Genomic DNA, 12500 nt, shown 5'->3' on the forward strand with positions numbered 1-12500 from the left:
ATCTGACCATTTTTTGTCATAGATTGGGCAATCTGTTGGAGAGATAGAGACAGTTGCGGTGCAAGTATTGAGGGTTGGATGAGGTTCTGCAGAGATGGGATTACCACATAGATCAGTTGGTTTTGTTAATGCTATAGCTTGGTTTTCAGTTGTTACTGTAACGAGACGGGAGTGGTTGGGTCGGCTACGGAAAGAGACTTTGCCTACTTGTTTTTGGAGGCATTGCTGGAAGAGGAGGGTGTTTTTAGAGTAGGGAGCTGTGGGAGGGATCTCGAAAAATCGGTCCCATTTGGCTGGGCTAAATAGAGTATTTAGGATTCTTGTGGAGGTGGGGGTAGTAGAAGTGCGGGGACGTGTGGAGGAGGGAGCACTGTTGAGGGGGGTAGTGTTATGGAGAGGTGGGCAATAAGGTTGTAAGATAGTAATAAGGGGAGATGGGGTGATTGATGAAGAAGGTTGTTGGAGTAAAGGTGTTAAAGTTGAGCATGTTGGGAGAGTAGAAATGTCTCCTGGGGGTTGGGTTGGTTGTTGATTAGGGTTGATACTGTACTAGTATGCATTGATGAGGGTGTAGTTGTTGCAGTGTTCGGAGCCGTGGTCAAAGGAGAGCCGGGATTGGACGTAACCCCTAAGAGTGGGGTTACGTCTTCATTATTGGCTATAAGCCTGGAGTATGTTGGGGAAAAAAATAGTCCACCCCTCAGAGTCCCCTTGAGGGGTAAGGGCCAGGTATGGCAGGGGAATACCGTGCCCATGGTTCCCTCAGGCCTTTCAGGACTGACAAAGTCAGCCTTTCATCCTTTCAGCACGGCTCTCACACCTTAGGAGGTGGATAGTAGAAGGGATTGGTGAAGAAACTGAAACGAAAAGTATGAGTGGGAAAAAAGACCATGCAAAATTAGTTGAGTCGATGGCTGAGTCCCAAGGTTGAGGAGTTCCCCATCATTGGGTCTCAGTCTTCGTCTCCTAAGCCCCCCCACGACAACAACGGGCAAAGGATTGGGGGGGTGACGGAAGGGATGAAGAAGAGAAAGAAAAGGAGGAGAAAAGACCATGCAAAATTTGTAGGGGCGAGGGCTGAGTTCCAGGGCAGGGGTGATCGCCTACACTGGGCCTCCTAAGCCCACCACGGCAACAACGAACAAAGGATTGAGGGGCGGGGTTTATCAATAAAGAAAATATACACTATGCAACTATGAGTTTAATTGTACAGCTGGTATTCATGGTAAGAAGTTAAAATAATTGGAGATGTAAAAGATATGGTTTCGATTGGGGCAGCATTATCCGCAACAAAGAATATTGTCAAAAGAGATTAATGAAACAAATTACATTCGACTCAGATTTAAAAAAAAAAAAAAAAAGAATAGTAATTAAGTATATAGTTTTGGTGCGATAAGAAACAATCTACAAAAGACATAACAGAGGGTGATAAAAGAGAAAGAGAAAAGAAAAAAACTAAGAACGATGCAAACTGATATTACAGATTGTTTACACGAGGAGAGAGTAACTGCGAATGAAATCAAAATGGCCGAAATATAATTACTCTACAATGTATGGGGTTAACGTTAAAAAAAAAAAAAAATCAGAGCAATATATTTGTACCTAACAAAAAGAACGATGACTGAGGTTACTCAAAACAACAAAGAAAATCTTAATATATTTCACTCTTTTGAAATACGTGTTAATCACATAGCGATGGGCAATTCAGGGATTATAATTTTATAAAGATTGTAAATATGCTCTCTGTGTAAATGGGTTAGCGAGTGTGGGAGAGGGAGAGAGAGGAAGAAAGATAGGAAGAGAGGGAGAGTTAAAAAGATGTGAGAGAAAGCATTAAACTATTGTTAATGCACTGAATACAATAGATGTATTCCATCCTTATGTGTATATAAAAAAAAAATAATACTCCACTCTTGTATTTAGAAACTCTAAAGATTAAATCAAACCAGATTTTTTTTTGGTAATTAGGATCTTTATTGCTCAATAACAGAACAATGGTGGGAAATCATATCATATCCGAGATGGACCCAATATTCATGAATAAAAGTGAACCTGACGAACAACATGGGTGGTCGGTGATGCCAGACGTTTTGTCATTACTATCTTTCGTGCATTGTGAGACAAGAGGATCTTCCTAGCCCTAAATAAATGCCAAAAAGGTTGCATACTTGAAGCTCAAAGCCTTCAAAAAAAACTTTATGCTATTGCTGAAGACCCTATGCAATGAATCAACTGCATACGAGCGGCATATAAATAGTTACTTGTCTTTTGTGGTTGATCAGAAGTGAACCCACGGATTGAGAACCCAATGAGGCAACTTCTGAACTGGTGCTGTTCTTCTGTGCATTATCTATGTCTGCATCAAGATCCACCATGTTGCAGGACAGCAGTACACATAATCGATTGCACGTGTTGAAATATAATCTTCATCTGCGTATAAGGCTATTTACATGAACTTTGAACAAAGATTTGCAACAGGACTACTCTTTATTATTCTACGTACTGCACACTCAGCAGGAAATCTTGCAACATTTACATTTACACAATGAATACACAATGTGACAACTTACATCAGCTCAAGCAACATTTCTTGTGGCACCTTTTTTTTTTATAAACTGACAAAGACAAAAATAAAAATTTGGAATTCGAGATAATTTTGTCCCCTGTGGTTTCCTTCGTTCCATAAAACTTTTACAACAGTCATAACACTTTCCACAAATTTAAAATAACTTATTAACAAAGAGAATACAGGAGGACATACAATTACTTGTATTTCAAAATTTCCTGCTAACCCTTTAATCCTAAATACCGGCGATAAAAAAAAACACAGAAATTTGTACCACATGACTGAACACGATTAATACAGTACGGTATATGTTGGATGCAGGCATTTTAATAAAAGAATAAAAAGATTACGCTAATTCAAAAATGCAAAAAACTGTCACTTTCAAATTGATGTTAGGGTGCAGTCCTCTATTTCTCGAGTGATGTTGCTGCATTAGCGAATCTAGTCCTTGAGCAGTTCGAAGTGGACCAGACCGAGGCGGTTGCTACGGTCATGGCCGATGTTCTTTGCCCAAGCGCGGCACTCGATATTAATAAGAACATTAGACTGAGGCTGCTCGAACTGCACAGCAACAATAGGTGGCAAGTAGCCTGGAGTATGCCTGTAGGGGAAGTAATATGCGGGGAATCCTTGCCATGGGGAGTACGAGATGGGACCGACGTATTCTTCATCGGCTGGGTTCTCTCCCTTGCAGGATACCCAGATCATCTGGAAAGGGAAAACAGGGTCAGGAACGAAGAAAGGCGAGGATTCTCCGAATTATCTATTAGCCTACTCCTCTCCCACTTTACATTATCTACCGTTATCTTTATTATTTCTTATTACTATTTCCATTATTATTTCTTTATCTTGATTATTGTTAACATCATTATCATTATTATTACTATTTATGGGGGGCACACTCTCTGGAGAGAAAGCCCGAGAGAAGGAAGGAAGGAAGGAAGGAAGGAAGGAAGGAAGGAAGGAAGGAAGGGAGAAAGCACAAAAAAAAAAGGTAGGAAGGGAGAGGATGGAATGAAGGAAGGGAGGAAGGATGAGAGAGAATGGAATGAAGGAAGGAAGGAAGGGAGGAAAGATGAGAGCGAATGGAATGAAGGAAGGAAGGAAGGAAGGGAGGAAAGATGAGAGCGAATGGAATGAAGGAAGGAAGGAAGGAAGGGAGGAAAGATGAGAGAGAATGGAATGAAGGAAGAAAGGAAGGGAGGAAAGATGAGAGAGAATGGAATGAAGAAAGGAAGGAAGGGAGGAAAGATGAGAGAGAATGGAATGAAGAAAGGAAGGAAGGAAGGAAGGAAGGGAGGAAGGATGAGAGAGAATGGAATGAAGGAAGGAAGGAAGGGAGGGAGGAAGGACGAGAAAAGATGGAACAAAGGAAGGAAGGTAGGAAAGATGAGAGAGGATGGAATGAAGGGAGGAAGGACGAGAGAGGATGGAACAAAGGAAGGAAGAAGGGAATGATAAGAGAGAGGTGAGTGTGAGGGTGAAGGAGAGAGAGAGAGGGAGGGAGAGAGAGGGAGAGAGAGAGAGGGAGGAGAGAGAGAGAGAGAGAGAGAGAGAGAGAGAGAGAGAGAGAGAGAGAGAGAGAGAGAGAGAGAGAGAGAGAGAGAGAGAGAGAGAGAGAGAGGAGGGAGGGAGAGAGAGAGAGAGAGAGAGAGAGAGAGAGAGAGAGAGAGAGAGAGAGAGAGAGAGAGAGAGAGAGAGAGAGAGAGTGTGAAAGCAATACAAATATACAGAGAGAGACATGAGAGAGATTCTCAAACCCTACCTTAGGTACTTTTCCTTGGTTGTCGTCGGTGCGACGCTGGATGTGTTCTTTCAGAGAATCGGGCATCTCTTCGGGGAGCTCCTCCACACTAGTGTACACATCAGGAACCCAGTTGATCATCTACCAAGTTAAAAAAAAAGGGTTTAGTTAAGAGACAGCGAGAGCAGTAGGGAGGGAGAGGGGGAAGAGTTATTTTTCTTATTTTCATTTTCTAAATTCGTTAGTTAATACTATATTATCATAAGACAGCACAGTGCTCATACACAAAACTATACAAGGCCTGCACTCATAAGATTCAGAACCTATTAACTATTGACTTTGACCATTTTTTTTGGTCACATAATAAAGAAATTAATATATTAGCATTAAAATAAAAGAAAAAAACAAACATTACCCAATTCAACTCCTCACCTTATTAAGCTTGAGCAAAATGCAAGGAGATTCGCGGTTGTAACCCCAGCTCTCAGCCTTCTGGCATTTGCCCTTCAGCCAAGTGTCCTGGAAGCGGCAGACCTCGCTATCAGTAGGCAGCTTGTCCTCGGAGCAGTCGGTTACGTGCTGACCAGAAATCATATCACTGGTGCCTTCATAGGCTGAAGAAGAAGGCTACGGTTAATGACTAGTGACATTTACATAATGATTAATTAAAAAATAATCAATGACCCATCAGTTCAGATCTTTGCCTACTGACGTGGAGAAAACAGCACTACACGACAAATGGCACAGAGTTGTTGGTGAAAAATGAAGACTGCCCGAAGCAACAACTTACGTTTGATGAACTCATTGAGAGAATTAACCCAATGCTCGATGTCAGCGCTGTCACCGTTCTTGTACCAGACCAGGGTGGACTCGACATTCTCAGCTCTTGGCAGGGGTCTGAAACCCATGGCTGAAAAACAAGAATTCAACAAGATCTGTCAGTCATGATAAATATTGACACAAAGGCCTTTTCATCTATTAAAAGTTTATGGAATCCCTTGGGGGGAGAAATAAAAGTCTACTAGCAAAAATGAAATGGAGACTCCCTACTAGTCTTTTCACCTATGCTTCAGAATACACACACACAATAGACAATGCAGCCCTTTTCTGCCACGTACCTGGGTTCTTGAGGATAGATCCGCCGTCACCGGGAGTGTACTTGGGAAGATGGTTGACGTCAAGAGTCTGGTAGAAGATGGCCATAATGATTGCGAAGAAACCGGCAAGACAGGCATAGAAGATCAGATAGAAGACGCCGATCTTCACTGCAAGGAAATAACAAATACAAAGTCAGTCATTTGGCAATTCGGTAGTTTTTGCTTTGTCAATAAATTATCATATTCGTCACGACTAAAATGCCTCAGCTGCATTTTAACATAATACTACATGCACGCCCTCTACATGTCAACCTTCAATCAAGAAAGATAGGTTTCAGAAAATAAAGACAATGTTATGCTTTCTTACCTTTACAAACACAAGCATTGCATCAAATTTTTCCTCTGCTTTATAAAAACTGTCCATTGTATTAACAACTGATAATTATCCCATTCTGAATTTCCACCTCTGAATCATATATCACAAACACTATTTCATTTCCCCAAAGTAGAACCCAAACAAAATTTCAAAGGTCAAAAGAAAAAACTCCAGACCAACAGCAGCCCCGACATCAAAAGACCAGTGAACCCCAGACAAGATTTAAAAGATCGAGCTCTTGGCAATTCAGCTCAGATGCGGCCGTTACTACACAGAGGACACACAAACACACACACACACGTTGCTACTGTGAAAACGGGGACTTGGCAGTATCTCGCTTCCCTTCCGCCAAGACTGAATTTGTTCTTTGACTTGTGGTAATTCTGGTCGCCGTGTCAGGTCGGTCCCTTTCATGTGCTTCCCCATTCCGAAATTTGAAAGAATTCCTCATTTTTTCTTTCTTTTTTTTTTTGCATATTAATGTGCATTGTATTCAACATCCTAAATTTCCAAAACCTCAATTTGCTCTGACAGTATCTCCTTTCATCAAAATTAAAGTACGGGAAACTGCAGGTTCTTGCATCTTTTAACTACCGTAAAATAAAAGAGAAGAGACAAGGGGTTTAGGAAGAAGAAAAATAAAAGAATGCAAAGTAACGGCGACACAACCAGTCCTCCCGGCGACTAATTCGATCCTTTCTTTCCTACGATACAATCTACCCCATACTTCGCCTCCAAAACCCAAAGGAGACATCCACGTCCTCCCGACTACCATGTACCATTTCCCTGCATTCCCCAAGTCACCCTGCCGAGCCACCCTGTCGGCGCCATGCTAGGGTGAGGGTGACACCAACGGTATCCCACAGTTTCCCCCTTGCAATGCAACCCAACCTCTATCTTTTTCAAGGACAATCTTTTCCCAAAATTTCGAAGTATAAAGTCCTCCCTCTTGGTTACAAGACCTACATCCCCTACAACAAAGGGCTACCCTGCCGAAGCAACCATAGCAGGGTTAAGGGGCCTGGCCGATCTCGCCAAGTTGCCGGCGAAAGAGCCCTCCCTCCGTGCTGGCTGCTTGCCAAGCCCGCGCGCTCGGGTACTCGCTACTGGGCCAGGCACGGGGGGCCGGGAGGACGTATCGAAGCTTGCTCGCTCACTCACTCTTACTCATTCTTATTCATTCTCCCCCCGTCTTTCCGTCTTTCCCCCTCTCTCCCGCTAACCTCTCCCTCTCCCTCCCACCGGTCCTGTCACTCTTCGTTCCGCAATATGCATTGTCGTTCCATGAGGGCTTCCGCAGGATCCGCCGCCGAACCGACACGTGTGAATTATTTGACGTTTCCATACTACCAACGTCAACCAAAACCAAAAAGACAAACAAACATTTCGGGTGCCAACTGTCACGGATGACAGCCACCGCGTCTAGCGTCTCCCTCATCCAACGTTAAAACTGTGACAGCTGCGGCGAAATCCTCAAAAAACAAAAGCCGGAAGGAACCCCCACAGTACACAAGAGGCAGCTAATAAAAGGCAGCTAATAAAATGTAAATAGTAATATAAAACGGGTGAACTGCCGACGACCTGGAGACAAGAGAGCAGAAGCTGAGGGCAGTTCCAGCATCGATCCCGGAGAACAAGCCCCGCCTTCTCCTACCCCCCCCCCCCCCCGCCACTCCCTGGTGCCCTTCCCCTCCTAACCGGCCATCAATCCATCTTTTTTTTCCTCCAATGTGGCATTTAACCGGCCATCTACAAACCGCCCTTCGATATACTAAACAGTTAACTTACGGAGAAGAACGACGAGACGGAGCGAATCCAACTCAAAAGAATCCCACGCGAGATAATAAAAACGAAAACGAAAACGAAAAAAGGAGAAGGCTAGGAATTACAGTCACGTATCAAGACAAAAGAAGAAAGTCAGTGAAAAAGAGATGAAACAAAATCGTGTCAAACAATAGACAAACCGCGGGAAGCGTGATCCTGAATTTCCTCAACTCCCCAGGTCATCAAAGTGTCAGAAAAATCAATTCCAACTCATGGCTGACCTAAAGAGACCCCCCCCCATTCCCCTTCCCCTACATGCTACACCCTTTGCTTCCCTCCTCTGCCTCCAACGGCCCTTAACCTCCCCCTTCCCTTCTAAATCCCTTCCCCTTCCCTCCGCTCCCCTACCTACAACTTACCCATCCCTCCCCTAACTTCTAACATCCCTTAACCTTCCCCTTCCCCTCCCTTCTACACCCCACCCCTTCCCTTCACAACCGGTGGCAAAACAGGGCTGACAACATGCCCCAGACCTCGCACAGCATAATAATCGAAGGCCCGGCGGCCCCATGCCCACGAGGCGTTTCAACAACAGCGGCGCGTCAACAGCAGCATGACCAGCATTAACAAGATTTTAATAATAAATGCCATGCGGGTGTCAGGATCTCGCTTCGTGGCCGGAAGAAAACTGGCGGTGACAATTTAAGTAATAAAAATAGAACTAAAACAATTACAATAATAATAATAATAAAAATAATAATAATAATAATAATAATAATAGTAATAGTAGTATTAGTAGTAGCAGCAATAATAATAACAGTAATAATAATAAAAAAAAAATAGATAATAATAAATAAAAAACAATGACAATACAAATAATAATGTAGATGGTAAGCTACAGAAAGTCCAAGATACGCTGTCACTGCCTTCTCTTCAAAACTGCGCCAATGCAAGTGAACTCGCGCCTTAAACTACCACACAAAAAAAGAAAAGAAAAATAAGAAAAGAAAAGGAAAAAGAAAAAAAAAAAAAGAAAAAACAAAGGAAACAAAATTCTCGGGAGTCCTTGTACCCCGCCATTAACGCCACAGCATAAGGCTTCCTGGAAAAGCTCTACATTTCACATACAGGACTGACTGCCAGCCCTCCAGCGCCCGTCGGCCGGCTCCGCTGACGACAGCACTCGCGCAGCAACACGAATACCAAGAAAGGAGCAAGTTTTCCTACAGAGGAAATTTGAGGGGATGATGGCGGGGGGGGGGGGGGGGGTTGCAGGGCGAAGGTTAAAGAATCCTTAAAGTGATGGTGGTGGTAGTAGTAGTAGTAGTAGTAGTAGTAGTAGTAGTAGTAGTAGTAGTAGTAGAAGTAGTAGAAGTAGTAGGAATAGTAATAGTAGTAGTTGCAGTAAGTAGCAGTTGTTGGAATAGTAGTAGAGAAGTAGTTGTAATAGTAGTTGTAGTGAGTAGCAGTTGTAGCAGTTGTAATAGTTGTAGTAGTAGTAGTAGGAGTAGTAGTAGTAGTAGAGTAGTAGTAGTAGTAGTAGTAGTAGTAGTAGTAGTAGTAGTAGTAGTAGTAGTAGTAGTAGGAGTAAGAATAGCAGCAGTAGTAAGAGTAGTAGTTGTAGTCTTAGTGATTGTAGTAGTTGTAATATTAATCAAAAGAATAATGATAACAAATAATGTAAAACTAATGTCACTTTCTTTCATCTCATATGTAAGCTGTTTATATGGCAAAAATGTGTGCTTTCCGATGAGGAGTATACTGCTCTGGCCAAGCAGGCGAGATTAAGATCAACTACTTTAGAGGCAAATCGCAGTACTCAAAATATTCTAAATAATAAAATGGAAGTGAAGAAACCAAACAAATTCCCATTTATTTCCAGTGAAATCCGGAATTCACACACACACACAAAAAAAAGTTAAAACAAAACTCTCCCATTGCTAGCCGGCCTCTATGAAATGATCGACCCTCCAGTGGCAACATCCCGAAGCCGGCTCCAAATATTGCGCAATGATCAGCTGGAGCCGGCCGTGACGTCACAACCTCCCAGCCAACCACGAGGCGGAAGCCCCGTGCGTCACTCTCCCTCAACCAATCACAGAGCGTGCAGGCCCTCGCCTCGTGACGTCGCTTTCGGGTCCAAAACACAAGCCAATGAGGAGGGAATTTTTTTTTCGCTGCAAGTAAATGCATTAGTACGTTGCATTCTGACGAGCGGAATTTTCCCCCCTCGAGACATTATGCATGATGAAGCACTTTATACACATTAAAACAAACCCACAATTCCACACAACTGCAACCGTAACCTAACCTATCTCACACACGATAACATCACGTCAACAACGACGCTCAAGATCCCTCCAACCGAACGCAAAACTACACCGTATTCAGTGGATGTTGCTACAGCCCCTCAAGACTACCGAGAAAACCGCATTACTTAAGGAAACATGCTACACAACGGCCCCGTTAACGCAACAGAAGACAGTGATGTAATGCAGACGGGACGCAATCCGGTCGCCATCTTCTCCGAGAATAACAACGAAGTCTGGATTCTTACTCGAATACATTTCTCGTTATTATTATCTCATTTTTATTTTTCCTGTAATGAGAATGATTTACCAAGCCAGATTTTCGCTTACGCAAGTAGGAGTAATTGCGTGTCCTTTCACAAGACTCTTTATGCTAAAATTTCCGGATCGCTTTTATTATCCAGCGCTGCGCCAGAAAATACAATATAATAAAAATAACAAAACAAATTCAAAACCCCTCTCCTCTTATGGAAAGAACCACGGAATCTAGTCGTAAAAACAAATTAAAATATACACCAAATAATGATAACATTAAGTTGCCCACATGAGCAGACTACAAACGCCACATGGACTGGCCGCCGGAGAGAGCGCGGGCGAAGGAGAGAGAAAGCGACCAAGAGAGATCCCAGAAAAAAAGAAAAAAAAAAAAAAATCATCAACTCTTTTTTGTCATATTTAAGAAGAAACCACAACCCCCCATTAACCATAAATGCCAAATGAGACCTTAGATCGACGCAGAATTATCAATGAGAATAAGGTCTTGTGAAATCTCGCAGCTTTAGTCGTAGCTAAGGTTTGTGTAGAGGAGGAGGAGGAGGAGGAGGAGGAGGAGGAGAGAGAAACAAGGAGGGTGAGAAAGAAAGAAAAGAGACAGATAGCTACATAGATAGAGGGGAAAAAAAACTCACTTTCGAGAGATGTTCATACTTTTATTACCATTACGGAATTTATTTATTTATTTATTTTTAAAAGTCCATCCCCCATTTGTCCAAGATGAAAAAAGCACATGGCGTATTTTATTCGTATCAGCGGTCATCAGCCTAGATAGCGGCCAAGACGCCAGTGCGCGAGATAAGATATAAAAGTCCACTTGAAGATAAAAGATATATACGCTCTGATCCAACATCGAAACACAAACAGCATCCACCGGTGTCGACACAACTTGCATCAGATTATAATAATCATTAAGAGCCAAGTTTTTTTTTTCACCTCTCTCTCCCTCTCTCCCCCTACCTGCTATCTAACTACCTGTAAAAGCGAGTTTCTAGCATGACCTTAAGGAGAAGAAGGGAAACGGGAGACGCATTAGAAGTCTAGTGACAAAGGGCGACTCCAAACTGTGCCATTTTCTCCCCATGTGTGTTTGTACCTCGCGAGCCAAAAGGTTACAAGTTGACCCTTCATTCGTGTGGCAATATCTCGAATCACGTGAAGTCTGACGGAGAGGAGATGAGAGTAAAAGGTCGAGATTAATAATTAAAAATAAAGATCACAAGCAAGGCCTACACAACATAAAGCCTAACACACAGATAAGTGGATAGAGTGACAGACAGACTGATAAATAAGATAGATAGGTAGACAGAACGAGATAGAAAGTCGTTACGCTCCCGTCTCCAATCGCTATAGTTCGCTTGTCATGGAACCGTCTACCATCTTTTATTTACGACAATATAACGTAATATGTGTATGTGTGTGTGTGTGTGTGTGTGTGTGTGTGTGTGTGTGTGTGTGTGTGTGTGTGTGTGTGTGTGTGTGTGTGTGTGTGATAGAGAGAGAGAGAAAAACGCAAATTAAGACATTTGTGTGTAAGAGAAAAACGCAAGTCAAGATACTCCACGAGCCCCCATAATCATACCGTCAACCACACGGGTTTACACACAACCCACAACCAAAGCTCTCACACAGCCAAAGCCATCTAAAAGCCACGTGCAGTGAAGGCTAAGGATGGAGACGCCCAGTAGCCATCAGCTGCAACAAGGCACTCAGGGGGGAGGGCAGGAAGAGCCAATACCCACCCTGGGCTGTGACACTTGTGGGTTGTGTGCCAGCTGTGAGGGGAGGGCAGAGTTGGGCTCTATGGAGGTCTGGATTCGCCTGTGTGCCCGTGGGGAGAGAGGGAGGGAGAGGGGGTGGGAGAGAAAGACACAGATAGGGATGGATGGATGGATCAAGAGGGTTAAAGTGAGCGATAAGGAGAGTAAAGAGAAAGAGCGACAAGAAAGGGAAAAGAGAGAAAGAAAAGAAGAGAGGAAGAGAGATATGAAGAGTGATTTCAACGCTCTACCACAAGCTGTTCGCCTCTCTCTCTCTCTCTCTCTCTCTCTCTCTCTCTCTCTCTCTCTCTCTCTCTCTCTCTCTCTCTCTCTCTCTCTCTCTCTCTCTCTCTGTGTGTGTGTGTGTGTGTGTGTGTGTGTGTGTGTGTGTGTGTGTGTGTGTGTGTGTGTGTGTGCTTGCTTGTGTGCTTGTACGGCCTGTGCCTGTCCCTGCTTCCATCTTTCTATCTAAACCTCTCCCCTTTGCCTAAGGGGAAACGGCCAGCCTCGAAAACAAAACCATTAACTGTACTCCGCCCGCCATCAACATACAAAAGATACAACAACAAACAAAAGCAAATTTACAGCGGAAATGGCCTTTGCCTCGACTG

At 43.3% G+C, this 12500-nt stretch overlaps 1 protein-coding gene across 2 annotated transcripts in view; it reads right to left on the reverse strand.

Moving 5' to 3' along the window:
* Nucleotides 1–1950: 1950 nt before the first annotated feature.
* LOC125030909 (sodium/potassium-transporting ATPase subunit beta-like) overlaps nucleotides 1951–12500 on the reverse strand; it is a 22700-nt gene continuing 12150 nt past the window's right edge. For both annotated transcript variants that reach the window (XM_047621253.1, XM_047621252.1), the window contains exons 2-6: nucleotides 5429–5575; nucleotides 5101–5220; nucleotides 4743–4924; nucleotides 4332–4451; nucleotides 1951–3274 (exon numbers count right to left, since the gene is read on the reverse strand). In XM_047621253.1, the coding sequence (XP_047477209.1) occupies nucleotides 3008–3274; nucleotides 4332–4451; nucleotides 4743–4924; nucleotides 5101–5220; nucleotides 5429–5575 (836 nt within the window). In that variant the 3' untranslated portion in view covers nucleotides 1951–3007. The remainder of the gene's footprint in view (nucleotides 3275–4331; nucleotides 4452–4742; nucleotides 4925–5100; nucleotides 5221–5428; nucleotides 5576–12500) is intronic.

The sequence above is a fragment of the Penaeus chinensis genome, chromosome 12, assembly GCF_019202785.1.
Source record: "Penaeus chinensis breed Huanghai No. 1 chromosome 12, ASM1920278v2, whole genome shotgun sequence".
NCBI classification, from domain to species: Eukaryota; Metazoa; Arthropoda; class Malacostraca; order Decapoda; family Penaeidae; genus Penaeus; species Penaeus chinensis.